The following is a 23490-nucleotide window of genomic DNA, read 5'->3' as shown; positions in this document are numbered from 1 at the left end:
AAGAGGGAGCCCCAAACTGGAAAATGTATTTACAACAGCTATTTGGGGGCCATTATTTTATTTGGTGAACTATATACAAGGGGGGACAAAGATACAAGCAGGGGATGGGAACATTTTGTGCTGAAGAAAAAAGGCTCTTTCCCTCGGCACCCAGCTTTCCCATGCTCTGCTATACATCTTCTCTCAGCACCCAGCTTTCCCATGCTCTGATATGGGAAAGCTGGGTGCTGAGGGAAAGATGTATATCAGAACATAGGAAAGCTGGGTTCTGATAGAGGGATTTCAGATCATGGGAAACCTGGGTGCTGAGGGTAAGAGGCAAGTGTCAGCGTCATTATCTCACACCCCGAGTGTCAGTGTCATTATCCCATACCCCAAGTGTCTGTGTACATGGAGGGGGGCCCAGGTCTGAACTTTGCAGCAGGGCCCATCAAACTCTAGTTACACCACTGGCTCTGTGTATGGGGAGCAGCAGCTGTGACTGTGACCCCCACAGCCACTCATCATTAGAACCAGATGTCAGTCAGTGCGGAGGGGTGTGGTTACAGCCGCCACTCTAGATTTACAGAGTGGTGACTGAACCCCCGCCGGCGCCTCCCTGTGACTGAAACCGAACACTGCCATAAGGAAAAAAAGTTAATTTCCTCAGTGGGGTTCAACTTGCAGATGCTGAGCAGTATTCAAACACTATTAACCCGCAGATTAACCCCATATCTGCAGGTTAATAGCATTTGTACAGGTGACAGGTTTTATTTAACTGAAGCAGAAACAGCTGTGCAGCTGTCTTAAAACTGGGATGAGAAAAGCTAAACTCCACTACAAAAGTGAGGTTAACAGCCAATTATAAGGCAAACTACAATTAAGCCTAATAAGACTCACAAAAAATAAAATATTGAATTGAAAGCACTGAAATATCAGGAAAAGATTTACATAGGGTCAAAGTAACAGGGACAGATGTGGACTGCCCTTGTTACGGCGGGAGTTTTTGGGACTTCAGGGTGAGACTTTTTTAATGTGAGGGACCACCAGGCCGAAGGATTTCCCTCCATTGTCCTCCCTGGATACTACCGATGCCCAGATATCTGCTGAATGGATCTACTAAACGAGTGAGAGTTTTGGTTTTTTTCTTACCTATTTGGCATAACCCTTTTTTCAATTAAGTGATTAGCTCTTTTGATGAAGCACCAAGAAATTTGCAATGTTGAGGACTGCAGTGGTCAGCCAAGGAAGTATAATGCAGTATATGAAAAACACATCATGCTTGATTCAATTCAAAATCAGAATATGTCCAAAAGTGCCATCAGCTCAGAACTGAGATTAAAGCTAAGGATAGAAAGCACAATAGGGTCTTACCCAATAAACATATAAAAGGTGATAAGGGATTGTGCTAACCTTGTGAGGTTGTGTGACACACAACCGGTATTAAAACATGTAATCAGCTTCTGCAGGGTCCACACGCTCAAAAGCCAGGAATAATCAGGGACCAAATAGAAAGTGGAATTATTTCTGTACTGCTGTATGAAAAACCCAATTCCAAAGGTGCTGAAGTGTAGGTGTTTTTTCTCGATGCGTTTCGAAGTGTGTCCTCATGTCTTCATCAGGAAATCCACAGATTAACGAGCAATGACAGTAATGCAGTTTATATAGCATTAAGTTTTCAAAAAAGAGCATCAAACAGACACATGACAGTGAGTCAGAGTTCAGAGGGTTAAAGGTGGCGCTAGAATGTTCATTGCCTGGTATAGCAATAAAAACACTTTTCTGACTTCATTTATTAGGTAAAAAGAAGGATAAAAGGAGCATGCTGAGAAACACAAAGAAAAACAGCTGAAAAGTCTAAAAATAAAAAGAACAAAAAGATGTTTGTTGACACAAAAGTGGACTAGAACCCATTAATGATTATGATATATGTGTGAAAAGGGCAAAGCCTTAAATTGTGTACTATATTGGAAACTTGAAAAAACGTATAGCAAAAAGGTTGATCAACAATACTGAATCAATGTGCAAAATGAAAAAATTATAGGGTAAAATTTTTTGCAAATATTCAATAAATGGGATAAAATTGGTGTATTACAAATGTCAAAGGAAAAATATTACCTAAAAAAGTATATTTTTTTTATATTCAATGTATAGAATAAAATTAGTATTTTGAAAATGTAAAAAAAAAGTTGTATGCACTCATGATATGAGGAGGTGGCCTATGTGTTCTTGAGCTGAGTTTAGTCCACCTCATCATGTTACGAGTTCAAGCCCACAGGCTTACTTTCATTAAATATACCTTTTTAGGGACATAAATATTCATACACTTTGCAAAAAATAATATAATTCGACATTTTTAATACACCGATTTTATCCCATTTATTGAATATATGCAAAAATGTTCTTTGACATTTTTAACCTACAATTTTATTTGATTTCATTTTACACGTTGATTCAATATTGTTAAATAATCTTTTTGCTGTACAATTTTTCCAAGTTTCCCATATAGTACATGATGCAAGGCTTTTCCTTTTTCACACACATATGTCATCATTAGTGGGTTCTAGTCCACTTTAGGTCAACAGACATCTTCTTTTTGTTCATTATTATTTTTGCTCCTCCTTTCTTCTTCCTTTTCTTTATTTTTGTACTTTTCAGCTGTTCTTCTGTGTTTTTCTCAGTATGTTCCTTTCATCCTTCTTTTTACCTAATAAATTAAAAACTGACTCACTGTCATGTGTCTGTTTGGTGCTCTTTTTTGAAAACGTAATGCTATATAAACCGCATTACTGCCATTGCTTGTTAATTGGTGGATTTCCTAATGAAGAAGTGAGGACACACTTCGAATGTGTAGAATAAAACCACCTACAGCAGCTTCTTTGGATTTGTGTCATTACTACAGCAGCGCAAAAAACGTTCCACTTTTTATTTGGTTCCTGATTATCAGCTCACAACTGGCAGCAACCATTGGGCCACAATTAGACCGATCTATTGTTTGGAGAAGTCTGTACGCAAGTGGTCTTCATAGATGAATTGTGGTTAAAAAGCCATAACTTTGACATGGAAGCAAGATGAACCAAATTTACTATATATGAAAACATAGGAACAACAAAACAGAAAAATGGCAACAGGTGGGTGCCCAGGACTGATCATTTAAAATTTGAAATATACAGTGAAGGAAATAATTATTTGATCCCTTGCTGATTTTGTAAGTTTGCCCAATGACAAAAGTAATGTAATCAAAAAAGTGGTTTGCACTCAGACGAAAATAATGGTGGTGCAAGTGAAAAAATAGGTCAGTGACCCTGAATTAATGTATCAAACAAATTCACTGCATTCATTGTTTATAATGCAAAAAAGGTGAAAAGATTATTAAAGCGACTGAAATCATTCCGACGTTTCGACCCACCTGGGTCTTAGTCAAGAGTCGCTGCATGAAAAAAAAATACAAGAAATTTGATCATAGTCAGAACATATATATAATATATACTAAATAAAATAAATACAATACAAGAAAGGCAGAGTCAAAGTACGGGTAGGCATGTACCATATTTTTCGCTTTATAAGACGCACTTTTCCTCCCAAAAATTTGGGAGGAAAATGGGGGGTGCGTCTTATATAGCGGTACCTGGGGGGGGGGGGGTCTGAGGCAATCGGGTGGCCGGGTGCCTGTGGCTGCATGCAAGCGGCCGGGTACCTGTGCTTGCGTCCGGTGGCAGCTGAACAGTTTTCAACAGCTGACATGTGTGCCTGCTAGCCGCGGGTGGAATCGCTTCCACCCGCGGCCATTAACCCCTTAAATCTTGCTGCCAAAGTCTGGCAGCAAGATCTAAATGCGCGCGGCCATGTTTTTTACTTACCGCCGCCCCCACCGGAAGTCACGTGCGTGATCACGTGACTATCGGTGGTTGCCATCGTAGCACAGAGTCATGTGATGACGCCTGCAGCTATGATGTTTCACTTTCGTTTTCCCTCTGCCGAGAGCAGAGGGAAAAACAAAGTGACTGCATCTGCTGTTTACAGCTGTATAGCTGTGATCAGCAGATAGATAATAGCGATCGGATTGCTGATCGCTATAGCCCCCTAGGAGGACTAGTAAAATAAAAAAAAAGTAAAAAAAAGTTTTAAAAAATAAAAAAAAAAAAAAAACCTAAAAGTTCAAATCACCCCCCTTTCCCCACATTGAAAATGAAAGGGTTAAAAAATAAATAAATATACACATATATTTGGTATCGCCGCGTTCAGAAATGCCCGATCTATCAAAATATAAAATCAATTAATCTGATTGGTAAACGGCGTAGTGGCAAATAAATTCCAAACGCCAAAATTACGTTTTTTGGTCGCCGCAAGTTTTATGCAAAATGCAATAACAGGCGATCAAAACGTAGCATGTGCGCAAAAATGGTACCATTAGAAACGTCAGCTCGAGACGCACAAAATAAGCCATCATTGAGCCATAGATCCCAAACAATAAGAACGCTACATGTTTCGTAAAATGGCGCAAAACGTGCCCCACTTTTATTGGACAAAATTGTGAATTTTTTTTAACCCCTTAGATACAAGTAAACCTATACATGTTTGGTGTCTACAAACTCACACCGACCTCAGGCATCATACCCATACATCAGTTTTACCATATCGTGAACACCGTGAATAAACCATCCCAAAAACTATTGTGCCATCACACTTTTTTTGCAATTTTTCTGCATTTGTAATTTTTTTGCTGTTTTCCAGTACACCATATGGTAAAACTTATGGTTTCATTTAAACGTACAACTTGTCCCGCAAAAAACAAGCCCTCATATGGCAAGATTGAGGGAAAAATAAAAAAGTTACGGCTCTCAGAAGAAGGGGAGCAAAAAACAAAAACGCAAAAACGGAAAGTGCCCCGGGGCTGAAGGGGTTAAGTGATGAAAATGCAGCTTATACTGAATGTGTTCTCACAAAACTTGTTTGCTAACAAGGTGACTGCAGATTGGACTGCATTTTCATGGTGACATTTTCCTTTTAAGCAGATTTTAGTAAACATTTTCCCCAGAAATCCATTTCATGGTGGTTTTTTGTGTATTTTATTTATGATAGCGTCACATAATAAGCTAATATTTAAGCATTCTCTATTTCTAGTGGGATTATTGCTATCACTTGTCTATATATATCATTTCTAATAGTGGGTGATATAGCTCATTGCCCTAAAAGATGAATTTATGCCCCATATATAATATTTTCTGCCTAAGAACAAGTATAGTATGGCTTTTCATGCAGTAGCACTAGTGAAACTAGCAATATAAAGGCACAAAGTAAGAAGGCCTGCAATGCATAAATTAGCCTTACATTGCATATATTCCGCAGCAGAGGATTTCGATTTCATTAGTGTTGGATACTGCTGCTGCGCTTAATCTGAAAAGCATAACAAACACACCACAGATTATTCTATGCAAACACATCTAAACACAAAGGCAGCTATCCAAATTTACTTCAATTAAAATATGATTTCCTAGAAGTGTTATTTAATGACATGAGAGCAGATTGTGCCCTCTGCCATCTTACTGCTGTCATTGGTGAAGCCATGTCAAAGAAACAGGATTTATAAAGCTATTGCGTTCACACTATGTTGTCAGTATTATTTATTTATAAAGTGTAAACAATTTTGTATAAACAGTAATATAGATAAATGTATATTTACAAATATACATCTACACTATGTACAACTACAAACTTAAAGGGAATCTTTCACCAGGTTTTTGCCAATTAATCTGAGAGCAGCATAATGTAGGGACTATAGATTCTGAGCAGCATGATGGGGCTGAGAGTCGATTCCAGTGATTTTTTTTAGGCTGTGTTTTGCTATTTCAAAAAAATAAGTGTTTTATCAACAGGAGATTAGCACTATAGGACTAGGTGTCTTGTGCCTCCTAGTCAACTGCTTTTTGTAAACCCACACTTACCATTGATTAACAGCTTTCTGTCTGTGTACAAGGTACACAGAAAGCTGCTAATCAGTGGTGTAGGCGGGGTTAAACACAGCCCAGTATTCTGAGCTTTGCTAGGTCTGCATCAAGGAGAATAGTGATTGTATCAAAATGACAGCATGCACACCAGCAAATGACACATCGCTGGATTCAGCATCTCTGCCGCTACATCATGCTGCTCTTATATTACATAGCAAAAATCTGGTGACAGATTCCCTTTAACGAATTCCAATGTATAAGGCTAGTGTATGTTAGCGTACATTCAGTATATGTGCATGTGCCTCTCTATGCCTTACAGTGGCATATGTTTGAGGCTTAGTTTGGAGGCACATTTAAACATATTGTACATAAGAACATATACCTTCAGTGTATAGTAAAAACACAGAGATAAGAGTATTATCTCTGTACTGTGGCCTTACTGTGTGAATTATGCCTCCTCTACTGTACTTATTATTTATTTGCTATTACTTCATTGTGGTTCACTCATTCACTTTTCAACCTTGGCATCATTATTTTCATTAGGCCTAAGCCACACGGCATGAAAATCGGTGCGAGTGGAATGTGATAAAAAAAAAATCGCATTCCACTCGGACCAATTCTAGCCTGTGTGTCAGCACACATGAGCGATTATTTTCTCAGCCCTAATTGGACAGAGAAAACAATCGCAGCATGCTGTGACTGTAATGCGAGACTCTTTCTCTCGTACCTATTCAAGTGTATGGGGCGAGAGAAAAATCGCACTGCACTCGCGGTACACCGGTGTAATGCGAGTCCGTTGCAAGAATGGCAATAGTCGGCTACAGAGGAGAGAGGGAGATAAATCCCTCCCACCCCTCCTCAGTGCCGGCCCGCCACCCGCAGCTGAGGTCCACTCGCACGGTTGGACCTCAGTCGCAGGGACACTCGCATTATACTCGGCTCTGCTGTACTAAAAGGAGTGAGCCGAGTGTCATGCGAGGGGATCGCAGTAATCCCCGTGTGGCCCCAGCCTTACACTTTTTCTCTCACAATTCCCTTAGCTGTATGTATTTAGCTGTATGGGCACTTTAACATTGCCTTGTATGAAACAATATTGGTATGTACCTACAGGCGCTACACAGAATTTTATAACATTGAGCCGTGAAAATGAAAAAATACATTTTGGTCACAAAAATGTTGCTTTAACCCATCTTTATTTTGCTTTCAGAAGGGAAACAGGAGATAACACACCATACAATTTGTTGTACAATTTCTCCCGAGTACGCCAATTTCCCAAATGTGGTTGAAAACTACTTTGGAGGCACAGTACAAAAAGAAGAAAGGCAGGAGTGCCCAATTATAGTGCAGATATTGCTGTTAAAGTTTATGGGTGCCATGTCACATTGATAGAGCCCCTGAGGTGCCAGAACAGCCAAAGTCCCTCATAAGTGACCCCATTTTACAAACTGTACCCCTCAATAAATTAATCCAATGGTGCAGTAATCATATTGAGTCTACAGGTGTGTCATAAAATGTTATACTATTGGGCAGTGAAAAAAAAATAATTACATTTTTACCATTGAAATTGTATTTTAACCCCAGATTTCCAATTTTCACAAGGGGAATAGGTGATAAAAAGCCCCTCTATGTGTTACACAAATTCTCCTGAACGTGGCAATACCCCACATGTGACTGTACAGTACTGTTTAGCTGCGCTGCAGGGCTCGGGAGGGATGGAGCGCCCTTTGATTTTTGTAGCACATATTTTACTAGAATAATTTGCGGACTCCCCTCTACTGACCAAATTACACTCCTGTGGGAGTTCATCTACAGGTGTAGTGATGATTTAGTCTCTGGAAAACAACCAAGTTGTCAAACGCAGTGAATGTTGCAGAATTAAAAATTGAAAATAAGCCCTTTTAATGCTCAGTATATTGTAGTTGCCCGTACATTGTGCCCAGCTCATGCTTCTGGAAACCTGCACCCTGTATGTTAGGGCTGCTTCTCACTTGCGAGTTTCTCGCAGTAGAGCAATGCGAGAAAAACTCGCATTGAAATCGGACACATGTTAGTCAATGATTCAGCTCTCATCTGCGATTTTTTTCTCAGTCCAAATCGGACGGAGAAAAAAATCGCAGCATGCTGCTTTTTTGCGAGTTTCTCGCACCATTTGTCCCAATGATTTCCTATGGAAGGGGATTAAAAGTAGCATCACACACGCGCACCAGCGTTCACATTTGCGAGTGTGGCAGTAACTTCGCACATTAGATGAATGTAACAGCACAATCCCATAGGTTAATTAAATGACACATGTGTAATAGCTTTTATCTAATTAAGATGTTGCATTAAACTAGCATCGCAATCGCAACACACATGCGAGCAAAAAGCATCGCACTTGCGTTGCACTCGCACCTAACGTGAACTAAAATCAGCCGAGTATTTTTCAGCCCAGTCGGACCGATTTTACTCGCATAGATGTGTTTCCACCCTTAAGCAGGCTCTCCTTACTACAACAATGCCAAACATGTGAAAGCTAACTGTGGTTTATGCACATTATGGGGCTCAGAAGGGAGGAGGGATTTGGATTTTGGAGCGCAGATTTTCCAGAGCCCTTGTGCTACCAGTAATGTGGAAGCCCCCTATATTTCCAACAGATGAATTTACAAATACAATTCCTAAATTGATGTTTCTTCTTGCTTCTGCCTCACAAAAGGTAGAATAGAAAGCAATCAAAACATATTATGTTGCTTAAACAAAATGGTACCAATAAAAGCTCCAACTCATCCCGCAAAAAACAAGCCCTCACACGACTTTTTCGGCAGAAAATTTAAAGAAAACTATAGCCTTTAAAATTCAGTGATGCAAAAAACTTTTATTTTGAAAAAAAAAAGCATTTTTAGTGTGATAGTAGCCATAGCTAAAAAAAACAACTATATAAATCTGGTATCGCTGTAATCATTCTGACCTGAGGAATAATGCTGCTCTATCATTTATACCGTAAGGTGAACAATGTAAAAAATAAATAAATAAAGGCAATTCTTTAACTGCTGTTGATTTGTTCATTCTGCTTCCCATCGATCACAGTACGGCGTTGCTCACATTTATCCTGCGCTCTACGCTGAACACTTACACTGGGGATTACGTGTATGTGTCTGAAAAAAGTGATTAAGACAAAATTCCCAATGGAAAATTCACTGTAATTAGGCAGAGAGAGAGTCACTTTGAACTCACATCTGACCTGTGGTGCGGCGGAGTCCATTTTTTTACGCGTCTTTTTAAGCATGCACAAAAGTGTGGTCATCAACAGTTTTGTTCACCTTTGAAAAGATGGACACCACTAAACAAAGGACAAACAGAGTCCAGAGTAACTCTGCTGCCTCATTGGTGAATGGATCTGTTGGAGGTTTCACCTGAACCATGTATTTCGGAGATCTAGATGAAAACCTCGATGTAAGTGCTCAACATAGAGCATAGGATAAATGGGAACTCATCAAAAATGTTCTGTACTCACATAGCCACCAAATAGCATTCAACGCAACCCACAAAAGCACAAGTCTCCACTCATCTCTAGACCTTCTCTGGAGGCGTCCCTGGTCTGTCGTCAGCGTCTGCTAGAAAATTGCTCAACTGTCTCATTGACGTCCATTATGCTTGTTACTCAAGACTCGTCTCAAGTAATGAGCATCTAAGCATTTTACTGTTTGCTCATTACTACTGACTAGTGATGCAGTTCTTGTCATGACACTGCATTGTTACTGTTTAGCTCCTGGCATTATTAGGAAGCTCACCGATCGTACCCAAGGTCTTAAGGGCCTGCTCTGGTTTATGAAATCTTCTACATTGTGTAATTAAAAGTGGGCATTCTTGGTGTATTACGCAAATCAAAAATTTGTGTTTGAATTCACTGGGTCCTGCTATTTTTTAAAATGTATCTCAAATTTGATTAAAATGGAATCACTCATCCTTAATAGCTTGTTTAGAGAGTTGTATTGCAGACGTCTAAAATTACCATTAATTTGTAGGGTAATCTAGAATTTTAACCACTGAGAATAACAAATAACATATTCCACCCCATTCGCTAAACTAGATTACAAATTTAGGAAATACTGACATCTAGTGGATAATCTAAAGATTACAGATGTAAAACAGTTTTTGCTATTTTAATTTAGTATGACAAAAAGCAAACAAACAATGTATGTATCTACAGATTATAAAGGCAGTTTTAGGATCTTTACAAATAGATTAACTAGTATTTAGCGAGCTTTAGATATCTGTTAAACAAGGGATTGGGGAACCATTTTTCTTCCAGGAGCTATTTGAATATTTATAATGTTATTCACAATCCATTTAAAATTATCAGCTTAAAAATTATTTATTATTTGTTCAAACATTTACAGTAATTAACTTACCCCTAATGCCATGGAATGGCTTCTTTTTGGTGAGACATGTGAGGTTAGGTGGTAATGATGAATTGTGTACGAGCAACTATTTTTTAGGTTTTCGGCGATCTATAGTACAGTGGACCCTTTAAGATGAGATTTGTAAAGAACTGCTCATTGCAATTAATTGCTCCAAACACAGATGTACAGTTTTGTAAGTCAATTTTTAAGTTAATATATTTTTAAGGCTTTGTGCACACAGTGCGTTTTTATTTTTAAAAATATTTTATTGAATTTTTTAAATTTTAACAACATAACATAAGTTTCAAAGAATTCCACACACAGGGGGTCACAAGTAATAAAGTTTATATTCTGACATTCAAATAAGTACAAATGAAGAAGGAAAGAAATGATGAAAAAAAAGAAAGGGAGGGTGAGGGGAAAGGATCCTTATCTAGGGAGAACAGCCTGGTAGTTAGCATATTTGTACTCTGTTTAACATCATAATCCAGAGCAAGTTATACCACTTATTTCGGTCAATAAGCAGGGGATATTCATGCATAAAATTAAAGAATGTCTTATTAATAACCAAGTTTAAATAGGAGGCACAATTTAGAGTTAACAATTAACATCCCATCTTCTATATGTATCTCTCAGGGGTACACATTTAGAGAGTAGCTCAGTAGGGGCGGGATGAGAGTCTATCCAGCGGGTCCAAACAGCATAAAATAACTCTAAGGTGTCGGTCCTGGTGGCTTCAATGTGTTTGTAAGAGGGTGACCAGCACTCTACCGCCCCCACGTCCCCGCTGGTGACTAATGTGTTTTGCTACATTGTATTTTAATGTATGGTATTCCTCCCCCTGTGTAATACGGCCGGCTGCCACTAGAGGTCATGGGTCCTGGGTCCCTCAGAGAGAAGGGATGGACTGGGAGATGACAGGGTAGCAGGGAGTTAATTGTGAGGATGGCTAATCAGCACAGGAGGAGATATAAGAGAAGGAACTTCCTGATTTAGGAGATAGGGAGATGCTATGCAAGTGTAGAGAACTAGAAAGAGTCCAGGAGAGACAGAAGTCCAGAGTGGAGCAGAGAACGGTGGAGGTGACGGGGACAGGACCTAAGGAGTGAAAGAAGCCCAAACCTTCACTATCCCCTGGTCCCTGCTACAGAAGCAGAAAGAAAGAGAGAAGAGCAAAGTGACAGAAAGGGCTCTATTGCAGTGGGACCTAAGTCCAGGGGTGCTCCTACCTGAGGCATCATCTGCCGGTACCTGAGGGAAAGCAGTTGTGGCGATAAGGCAAGTGGTCTACCCGTTCATTAGCCGAGTGTCCCACCACCATGCTGGGAGAGTGAGTCTGAAGAGGAAGGGTCAGTCACTCCACCATAGCCGTCTTCGCAAAGCCAAGCCGGTTGTTGGAACTGAAGTGTCTGAAAGATAAGGAGGATGACGATGTTAATGTACTGAAAAGATGGAAAATGGCTGTTGGACTGTTGTTCAGTAAAACCGTTCAAGTTGTACCCTGCATCCGACTCTTTACTGAGCTCAAGGGGGCTGAAGCCCATGGGAGTGAACGGGACCCAGAGAGTGAACGACAGCAGCTGACAGAAGGTATTACCTCCACACCACCACATAACACCTACTCCACTCTGCCCCCCCCTTGTCTGTACTGTGCCTGGGTGGGTTGAGGACAACTGCAAAGACCCTCGCCCACAATTGCCTCTCCTTGGTGCTTTACACAATCATAAATCATTATATTATCTAATTTGCTTTTGACTAAAGATAAAGAAAAAATTGATGTATTTCCATTGCATAGCTATGTAAATTTGTGAAGCCATAGTAAAAAAAAATCAGTAAATTAAAGGTTTTATTAGTAAGACCCGATGGTCTGTCTCTAAACACTAGTTCTGCTGGATCAAGCCGGATTAACTCCCCTAAAACATCCCTGATAAGGGATTTAACCTCCTGCCAAAATGTTGTTACCAAAGGAAACGTCCACAAAATATGCTTCATGTCTCCTGGGGCATTGCACCCCCTGAAACATATATCTGTGACATCAGGATATATTCTATGATTTGATGTCTCAGTGAGTGAGGTCTGATCACTACCTTTAGATAAAACATCATAGCATCTATTCCATTTGTCAATGGACATAGTGCACAGTTGCTGGAATAAATAATGGACACCATGTTGCGCTTGGAGAGCCATCCATGTGAGGTCTTGTTTTTTGCAGGACAAGTTGACATTTCTATTTGTACCATTTTCGGGCACATAACGTTTTTGGATCGTTTTTTATTCTCATTTTTGGTAAGTATAATTAACATGAAACAGCAATTTAGGAATAGGTTTTTGGGATTTTTTTTTTATGCCGGTCACTGTTTTGTAAAAGTAACAACATAGGTTTTTCTTTGGGTCAGTATGATTACAGTGATACCACATTTATTTTTTTTATGTTTTGCCACTTTTACACACTAAAAACTATTTTTTTAGAAGATAATTTTTTTACATTGTTGTATTCTCAGAGTTATACATTTTTTATTTTTCTTCTGTTAGAGCTGTGTGGTGGCTTGTTTTTTTTGCGGGAAACGGTGTAGTTTTCAGTAATACCATTTTTGTTTATGTTCAACTTTTTGTTTGTGTTTTATTCCACTTTTTTCTGCAGTATGATGTAAAAGCATTTTTTTGCCACATTTTTTAAAAACTGCTCACTGAAGGGGTTAAATAGTGTGACAGTTTTATAGATCAGGACTGGCTGGATTCGGCAATAACAAATACGTGTACTGTCGTACTTTTTTGGGGGGGTTGTTTTTATATTAATGTATTTTTTGGTATCATTTTTTTTTCTTTTTTTACATTTTACAAGGTTTTGTTTTACTTTTCTTAACTTCTTAACTAGTCCAAAAATGGACTTTCACTTTACTTAGTCTGATCGCTGGTATAATGCATTACAATTTAGCAGCATAACAATACTTTATACAGGCAGTGTCAGGCTGCAGATCGCCTGTCAGACCCTGCTGCAGGCTGAATCTAATAGGCCACTGTACATGGCAGACCCGGAGGTCATCATGTGACCTCTGGCTGCCATGACAACCCTCGGCTCCCCCGTGATCATCATGACACAGGAAAGTTGGGAGAGGTAAGAGAAGCAGCTCACTGCACCTCTCTAACTTTTATGTGCCGCGTTCGCTATTGGTTGCGGCACACAGGTGATCTTAAAGGCTTAACATCATCAGGACATAACACACGCTTATCCACTTAGTGGGGAAATAGCACTTATATGGGCATTTTTTTTATGAAATTAACATCATCAGGACCTGATTAGATTAGGTCCTGGTGATGAACTACCTTTCTGCACTGAAAACCCGGCGATTGCAACACGCAGGGGGTCGCGATCAACTCCTGACTATGGACCATAAAACTATGTCAGCTCTGCACAAAGACCAGCAGAAGCCAACGTATATTTACCGTCATCAGTCATGAAGTGGTTAACAGGTGTAGGATGGGTGGAAGGAAGTTTTGCATAAGCTGTGGGTGTATCACAAATCAATTTTAAGGAAGCAATAAGGCCAGGTGGAAATCTGAATAAGGCATGAAAAAGGTAAGGTCATGAGATAGAATCATATGTCTTTTCAATATCTAAAGCTAACATCATTAGCGGAAATTTTACTCATCTTTGCTTTATGCATAATATTTAGGTTTCGTCTAATATCTGGTGCTTGTCTTGGGGTAAATCCCACTTGATTGTGTTGAATTAATGCTGTAAGTAAAGTGATAATTCTTTGGGTTACTATTGATGTAAATATTTTAAGATATACATTCAAAAGCAATATACAGTAGGTCTAGAAGTTTTCATTAGCAATGGGTCTCATTTAGGTTTACATATTACACTTACGTGAGGCGTATAAAATTCCTGGAGCATCTGATTAATAATAATAATGCTAATAGCATGTTATAGCATTTTTTTTAGTATGGGGAAGAAGGCCTTCACAACACTTTCTGTACTAAATGGCTGTAAGGCCATCCAGCCCAGGAGCTTTCCCATTTTTAAGATGTTTTATTCCACACGGTGTGTTTTTATAGCATTTTTTAAGTGCTTTTTAGTGCAGTTTTGTCACAAAACTACAAACAAATCCTTCTGCCAGCAAAGTCAAAGAGAATTCTGAAGTGTTGTGCACATGTTGACTTTTTTTACTTGCAGATTTAATGCATTAAATAATCTGCAGCATGTCAAGTCTTTCAGCATTATTCACCATTATAAGCAATGAAAAACGCATGAAAAAAACGTAACAAAAATGTGGATATACATCAGATAGGATGCAATGGGACTAGTGTATATACATCACATAGAATACACAGGCTGCTGCATACATTACATAGGAGACACTGCAACTGCTGCCTTCATCAAAAGAATGGGATGGGAGCCCAGAGCACGCCATTTCCGCCAACAAAAATGTCCTGATGCTGGATTGTTGCATGTTCCACAGTGTTCTTCTATGAACACTGCATGCGTCTTGCACAATCTAAGGAAGAATTAAAGTTCGGGCAGCTGTCAAAATGAGTCCTTGGGAAATGTCACCCCTGCAATAAACAGTGAGCTTACTCAGATCTTACTAGTGGTGGCAACTGTTACTGATTTTGCATTAGGCCGATTTCACATTTGCGTCATTTTGACGGAAACGGAATCCAGCACAGATGCAGTACAGTACACTAAAACAGACTTTGTACTTCAGAACTCCACTGATTTTCAGCAACTTTTAACTGATATATTGTTAGTAGTAAATGGATGAAAAAGTTAAGACAGTTTACCTGCTTAATTGAAAAAAAATAGAAGAAACTAGAATAACACCGGAGAAAAAATATGATCAATTTCTCTTGAATGGTAACACCCACACAGATGCATGAATGTAGCCTTAAGAGGCTGGACCCATGTCAATCATTTGATCACTAAGTCAGCTTTTATGAGAAAAAGGGTTGGGGGACTTCTTTAAAAGTTCTCCTGGTTGTGATTTTTAACAAGAATGCAGGAGCTGATGGGAACCAGATTATATGGCACAGTATTCCCATCTCTGCCATTAAGGGCCTCCAGTTATAATAATATGTGGAAGAGTTCTCATATCCAAATAAATATATTCCATCACTCCTTTGTTTATGCAAATAAAAATACTCCATCACTTGTTTGTATTTTTTTAATCTCTGTAATTAACTGAATTTTTCTACCTTTTTTAACTTTAAGGATCCAAGTGCAATGCCTAGGCCTACTTCACAAGACTTAGCAGGATTCTGGGACCTCCTGCAATTATCCATTGAGGATGTAAGTTTGAAGTTTGACAAGTTGCACCAGTTGAAAGTCAATGATTGGAAAGCAATGGATTCTCCTGAAAAGAAGGTGGGAGCATCCATAGCAAATAACAAGTCTTTTACATGACATTCTAGCATGATAATGTAGTAAACTGTAACATTTCCAAAATCAACATAAAATGTACCATATATATTTCTTAAAACGTTTTTAGTTATTAAATCCATTACACTTTTAAAAGCAGCATAACATGGTTATACCCAGTCTTTAGGGTTTATTTATTTTTATATTTGTCTTTAATGCTCTCAACATAGTGAATAGTGTTCATGCTTTGTCAACCTGTTTTGAACCCTTAGCAACATTCCAGCATTTTTTTTTTTATTTTGGTGCTGGAGTAGCACTTTAATTCCAAGTCCTCTGCCCTCTGTCATATACATACCTGAGACCATCTTTATCTTCCATCACTGACCTTCGGTCGGTCTTTGATGATTTGTTACCAGCTGGAAGCTCCAGTGTTTCATGGAGGGCGCCGGAGGTCACAACCAGTGCAACTCTATTTGAGCCTCGTTCTTGCTCTCATTGAGACCTTGTGCCATAACTTCAGACTTCTGGTAGTCAGAAGTTACAGGCACAAGAAGGCACTGCCAGAGGTAAAATATAAGACAAGGGACAGGGGATCTGCAGTGAAAATGCCACTCCAGCGCTGGAAAAAAAATGCTGGAGCAGTGTTTTAACCCCTTCATGAGATGAATATTTATGTCATAAGTCATGTCCTCTGCTTTAATACGGGCTCACACGCCGAGCCCGCATCTTTATCTGCACATGTTGGCTGATCTGATTTAACAGGCACCAGTGAGGAGTGTGTCATTCTCCGCTCCCATCAGAAGCCATGTGACATGATCACAGGGCGCCGATGGATTATAATGACAGCATGGAGTCAGCTGATGAGGAACTTCCTGTGAACGCCGGTTGTGAATAATTTCATTCAAAGTATAACTCGTGCCACAAAAAACAAACCCCCATACGGCTATGTTGATGGAAACATAAAAAGGTGATCGATCGAGTACGCAGTGACTCCGTCTGCATCATTACAGTTAATAGTCTTGTCATTGTAAATGTCTGAATCCTGATTTCTACGGCTAGCAGAACTAAAGCTGGGGTCACACTAAACGACAGCGACAACAACGTCGCTGTTACGTCACCATTTTCTGTGACGTAGCAGCGACCTTGTAAGTCGCTGTTATGATCGCTGCTTAGCTGTCAAACACAGCAGCCGAACCAGCGATCATAACGACACGCGTCGCTGTGCTGCAACATGTGCAGAGAGCAGGGAGCCGCGCACACTGGGCGCTGGCTCCCTGCTCTCCTAGCTACAGTACACATCGGGTTAATTACACGATGTGTACTGCAGCTACATGTGCAGAGAGCAGGGAGCCGTGCACACTGCTTAGCGCTGGCTCCTTGCTCTCCTAGCTACAGTACACATCGGGTTAATTACACGATGTGTACTGCAGCTACATGTGCAGAGAGCAGGAGCCGGCGCTGGCAGCGTGAGAGCGGCGGAGGCTGGTAACGAAGGTAAATATCGGGTAACCACCTTGGTTACCCGATGTTTACCGTGGTTACAGTTTACCGGAGCTGCCAGATGCCGGCTCCTGCTCCCTGCTCGCTTCATTTCGTCGCTCTCTTGCTGTCACACACAGCGATCTGTGCGTCACAGCGGGAGAGCGACGACCAAAAAATGAAGCTGGACATTCAGCAACGAGCGGCGACCTCACAGCAGGGGCCAGCTCGTTGCTGGATGTCAAACACAGCGACAGCGACGGGACGTCGCTGCAACGTCACAGAAAATGGTGACGTAGCAGCGACGTCGTTGTCGTTGTCGCTGTGTGTGACACCACCTTAAGCCATGACAGATAGGCTAAAACACTATGTAAACATAACCTTACAGGGGTTTTCAAGTAAAGCATAAAATGAGACAGAGTCTAAAAAATCCTATAAGTGGGAATCTTAACAGTGTTAGAGTTCTGTTCTATTTCACAGTTCCATCAGTCATCATGTGAGTGCTCATGTGATTCCCGCAACTTGAGGTCACTTATCAACCGTTTTCTATTTGCTTTTCTCAATGCAAAGGAAATAAAATCAGAAAATTCACTACATAAAGTAATTTCAGAATGAAAAAAGGAGTTTAATTTATTTTTAGGAGTGATTTATTGTATCCAACATGTATTTCAACACATTATTATTCAGTGTTCAATTCAAAGGCAAACCGGAGGCTCATGGCAGACCTGGGGGCCTTTACTGACCCCACAGCTGCCATGGTAAGCTCTCAGTGTGTTGCGATGCTGGAGGTTGCTTATGGTGGAATTTTGTGGGTCTATAATGCTGTAGGTATGTCTGTAGTGGAATTTTTGGGGTCTAGGTTGCCTGTGGTGGGATTTGGGGTGGTACAAAGCAGGGGGAACACTTTTGATGAAATCTTGTGCCGGTGTTTGATTCTGGAAAGACACCTGTGTTGATATTTTGGGGGGGTGCGATGCTGGATGATGACTGTGATAGGATTTTTGAGGATGTATAATGCTGTAGGTTTGCCTGCGGTGGGATTTGCAGGGTGTACAATGCTGGTGGATGCTGCAATGGGATATTGGGCTCTATAATGCTGTGGGGATGCCAGTAGTGGGAGTTTGGACTGTGTACAATGCTGGGGGGATGCCTGCAGTTGGATTTTGGGGAGTGTGTGGTGTTGGGGGGATGCCTGTGGTGAGATTTGGGGGTTCATGCAATGCTGGGGGGGCTTGTGTTGGGATTTATACCCTGGGGCAGCGCACTTATCCCTACAGCACAGGAAGCGCACCCTTAACCCTACAACCCAGGCACAGTGCCCTTAGCCCTACAACCAAGGGACAACACCCTTAGGCCTATAATACAGGGACTGCTCTTGCATAGCCCTACTTGCCTAGCCTTAGTAACCAGAAACAGCTGTTGTGTAGCTCTATTACCCAGGGACAGCTGTTGTATAGCCCTACTACCCAGGAACAGCTGTCCTATAGCCCTCCTACCTAGGGACAGGTGTGGTATAACCATACTAACCAGAGATAGCTCTTGTATAGCCCTTGTACTCAGGGACAGCTCTTGTACAGCCCTACAACCCAGTGACAGTTCTTGTATAGCCATTCTACCCAAGGACAGCTCTCATATAACCCCTGATCAGGTTGGGAATTGCAGTTCATGCTCATACTGTGTTGAATAGAGATCTACATGAACCCTTAAAATTACAAGTGGCCCTTTGAAGGCATCCATAATGCTAATGTGACCCTCTGTGAAAATGAGTTGGACACCCCTGATCTACAGATTGAGTAAAACACATTAGAAAGAAACAGTACATTCCTGCTGAGTTTCACAGTCTCCTGTAGGTGTCCATGCTAGGAGAAATCTTTCACTCCTTTTAAATAAAATAACACTATTTCTGTATGATTTTTAGGATGAAAAGAAACTCCCACCTGCAATACCAAAGAAAACTTCCAGGGGAAAGTTCCCTGTCACTCGAGAAAGGTCTCTGGACCTACCTGACCGTCAAAGACAAGAAGCCAGAAGACGTCTAATGGCTGCAAAAAGAGCGGCTTCATTCCGGCAAAATTCAGCCAGTGAGCGTGCAGACAGCATTGAAATATATATACCGGAAGCCCAAACTAGGCTTTAAGAACAAAGCACTGTATTGGTCTTTTTTAAACAACATATTTGTACAGTTTGTAGCACACCTGGTCATTTTAGTTAATCTCTCTACTTATATATGCCCTTGTCATTGTGCTCTTTGTGCCATAAGCGCAGTGGAATGCTATTTCATTTCCTCCGAGTTTGCTAAACTCATTGCAAAAACTCCTTGTTTTGTTACCCATGTCTGACTGAGATCAGCTACATGCATAGGGCTTGTTGAGAGCTGACTTCTCCAACTTGTTCTCAGAGGACAACGAGAAAAACCTCCAAGATGGAACCCAGCCTAAATTCTTGGTTATTTCTATTTTTATAAATTACACGATCTCTAGAAACAAGAATAACTAAATGGGTACATCTCGCCACTCATTAGAGGCATTAGCTATTCCAAGTAGAAGGTGCTACACATTAGAAATGCAGGGGAAAATGAATGCATTACTCTCTGACCTCCTGTGTATTTCATTTAGATCAGATAAGATAGGTAACGATGCTGCTAATATTTACATTAGCAGGTTGCACAGGGCAACCAAAGATCGGCAATCTGTAATATCACCAATCTCTAATATTTCATTTGGTTGCTTGGAAAAGCAAAACCCCCAAGAACCTGTTTGGCTCCTTGATTCTGAAATACAACCCTTTGTTGGGTGAATCCTTTGCACTCTGCAATCCAACTATGTATTCTAAATGCAAGAAGACGTCATGAGTGTATCTGTGGAAAGAAAGTGAATGCCTTAACAAAAAGATGTTTTGAGACCCAATGTGAAATGGATAGTCAAATGTCCTTCCATGGACCCTACACTTCTGTTTACATTTGTCTTTATTTTTAATACATTGTTGTATATGCTATATAGACACACACTCAAAGCTATTACTATGTTGACAGGGCATCCTTACAAATATGAATGTTTGCTGTTTAAAATGCCAGTTGTGACGTGGTAATAATTTTTTAAATCATGACTATAAGTGGTAGATATCTTTCCGTTTTGATGGTTATTTTAAGGTATAGTAATGGTGATATGTGGTTTACACCTGTAATTTATTAATTTATTTTTATATAAATTATTTTTCTTCCTTACCAGATTTCATTAATACCTTGATTGTCTCAAAATACGACAGTTTAAGGGAATAAGGGAATGTAGCAATTTTTCGCATCTCCAGTTAACTGTATGCAAAACGTAAAGAGGAACCATTTAACCTCAAATTTCAGTTTTACTTGTCTAATTTGTCAGAAAGCTTCCCTTTATGTGTGTGGCTAACTAGCAGAAAGGGCTCTTTTTAGTTTCAGGAAAAAAATAACTATTAATGTAATTTGTATTAGCTGCTATATCCTTCCAAGATAGTATTTATATATGGTTGCAAAAGGAACGGGACAAAGCTAAAGCATACAGACCTAGTGATAAAAAGCCTTAAATATTTTAGTATTTTTTCTTTTTAATACATTTTACTAGAATACCATTATTAATATAATTAACTAAACTTTTTTATTGATCAGCATTTGCAAGGTTATGAATATTTTTAATATACTCCACTACATTATTTAGCTTTTTTCTTTTCCAAAAACCATGTTGAAAATTACCTGCCTAGTTCACACTCTTTTGCAAGTCGCTTTCAATTGCTGTTGTTGAAAGAATCAATACTCAAACTCTATTTACCAAAACTCTCAATGTTTGAGCATGGGTCAAAAAAGCATAAAAGCACACACAGTGAGAAGTTTGTAAATAGTGTTTGAGTAGGGATTTTGTTCTATAGCAGCAGTTAAAAGCACCTTGTAAAAGAGAATGAAGGAGGCAGTTAAAATAGCACTCTCAGTGTGGTGTTTAGGAGAGAAGGAAGCAAAATAAGGCAATAGATTATATAACAAAGATCAGGGTTGATCAATGATTAAAAAAAGTTTAGTTACTATAATTAATACTAAGTAAGAATGCTAACTCATAATCTGCCTACAGCATACATACTAAATAAAATACGTTTATGGTTTGGTAAAGTTTTTCTTAATTTATTTTATCACTTCTCACCTCACTAGTAAACCTTCCAGCTACAGGGTTGTCTGGCTTATAAGGGCCATTTTCATGTGTTTTACTATAGCAAACTAAGTTACTAAAAGTCCCAGATACATACTTTTTCTATTAGTTAAAGCTGAGATTCACATTGACTACTGGAATTAGCTTTGGGCCACAGTCAGCTTCTGAAAATACAATAATGACCATCCAATCTTTCACCATTAAATGCTTAGCTGGTCATCATCAGTTGGTCCTGCAATTACAGATAGGATTTTCCTAAATTTACATCTTCAATTGCTTGAAACTTGATTTACACATGCAGTTTTGATCCATTTTTTTCAGCCATTACCAGGAGTGGTTAAAAAAAACAAAGAAGGAAGGTTACTTGGGCAAAATTTGTACAATGTAAAATGTTTACATTTCGTGTCACTATCCAAAATGGTTCTGATTAATGTAAATGTACGACTTGTCATATACTACAGGATAACATGTCTGCCACTGATAGCTGAACATATTATAATAAAACTGACAATCATTTGGTCATTTTTATAAACCCTCCTCAGTTTGGATTTCAATTTTTGGCATCAGAAACTAAAAATTGAAAAGTCTGAAGAAAAATATTGTAACTTTTATGGAAAAAATAATGTGGTAAATGCATAGTAAACTGATATAATAAATAATTACATAGCCAAATACATAAATAAGCTATTTTATTAAATTATGTAAGTTAATATTTAAAAAGCTTTTATCACTTTCTTTTTTAATTTATTATAAATACTAAAGATTAGCCTAGATAATCACACAATTAATTAATGGCCTTATTTTTACATGCAATGCAATTAACTTCATAGAAATAATTAAATGCCCTCTTTCCATATGGTTATCTAATTATACAACTATATGTTTAAAAGTCTTAAAAAAAGACGTACCAAGATGTGCAGACAAGACGAGCTGCAATCTGTTCCAATGTCTGCTTAACCGTTGTAGATTGATAAGCTAAAATAGGAACAGACAAATATAATAAAAAAGAACAAAACCGCTCACCACTACAGAGACAAGCCTGAATATATCCTCCTGTTAACCACCTTTGGTCCGGCACGGATTACGGCAGCAAACCGAGAAGGTAATAGAACAAAACAGTGGACAGGATCCAGCTGGACTCCAAAGGGATAAATAAAAATGCTTCTTTATTTGTATCAATTCGATTAAAAATATATATCCATTTCTCAAGTAAAGACACCGGCTTGTTCACACTGATGAATGGCAGATGTATACCACTCCGCGTTTCGGCTGGACGCCTTCCTCAGGCCACCTGAGGAAGGCGTCCCGCCGAAACGCGTAGTGGTATACATCTGCCATTCATCAGTGTGAACAAGCCAGTGTCTTTACTTGAGAAATGGATATATATTTTTAATCGAATTGATACAAATAAAGAAGCATTTTTATTTATCCCTTTGGAGTCCAGCTGGATCCTGTCCACTGTTTTGTTCTAAAATAGGAACAGGAACAGAGACACTAAAAAATTAAACTTTCTTAGCTTTAAAATAAAATAAATAGATTTATTATGAGATGTCTGCAAAAGCCTACAGAGAATAATGTTATGTTGGTCCTGAACTAAAGTTATTAGCACTACACATGAATAAATCAGGCATAATTAGAATTTGCAGAGGAAATTTCATGGAGACGTCATCCTGCACGAATTTAATGTCTTCAGACTCTAGAGCATAATCAACGTAATATGTAAAAGGATAAAAAAATACCGATTCTCACTTTACTGCTCCCCTCTCCAGCTCTACTACTATTCACACCGCCACCCATCTTGTCCTTGGTGCATCTTCTGATCTCCCAACATATATATCTATATCAGAAAAAGGAGGAAAGCGAGCACTGCCTGAAAATGGCATGCACCAAATAAAAAGTGTAAATTCACAACATCATTCCAACTGTACTATAATACAAAATGAGATTTTTAGCAAACATTTGATCAATTTTTTGAGCCACCCCTCCCACGTCACAGCAAATCTCAATAGGGGAATCCTACTCTATATTGTATATTTTCATTGTGCCATGCGGCCTCCTAATTACATTAAAAGCAGATCCATGTTGAAGCAACACATATACCTGTAACATTTCAGAACCACTTCATAATGCAAAGAGAGGCAACTGCGAATAAAGGCAGCCCAGGTCCAGCATGTGCA

At 39.3% G+C, this 23490-nt stretch overlaps 1 protein-coding gene across 4 annotated transcripts in view; it reads left to right on the top strand.

Annotated features, from left to right (window-relative positions):
* DLGAP2 (DLG associated protein 2) overlaps positions 1 to 22431 on the top strand; it is a 738892-nt gene extending 716461 nt beyond the window's left edge. For all 4 annotated transcript variants that reach the window (XM_075340329.1, XM_075340327.1, XM_075340330.1 and 1 more), the window contains 2 exons: positions 15519 to 15671; positions 19063 to 22431. In XM_075340329.1, coding sequence (XP_075196444.1) covers positions 15519 to 15671; positions 19063 to 19281 — 372 coding nt within the window. In that variant the 3' untranslated portion in view covers positions 19282 to 22431. The remainder of the gene's footprint in view (positions 1 to 15518; positions 15672 to 19062) is intronic.
* Positions 22432 to 23490: the final 1059 nt, after the last annotated feature.

This window comes from Anomaloglossus baeobatrachus, chromosome 3 (assembly GCF_048569485.1).
Source record: "Anomaloglossus baeobatrachus isolate aAnoBae1 chromosome 3, aAnoBae1.hap1, whole genome shotgun sequence".
Lineage (NCBI taxonomy): Eukaryota > Metazoa > Chordata > Amphibia > Anura > Aromobatidae > Anomaloglossus > Anomaloglossus baeobatrachus.
Note: the sequence above shows the minus strand (reverse complement) of the source record. Positions and strands in the feature narration are given on the sequence as shown.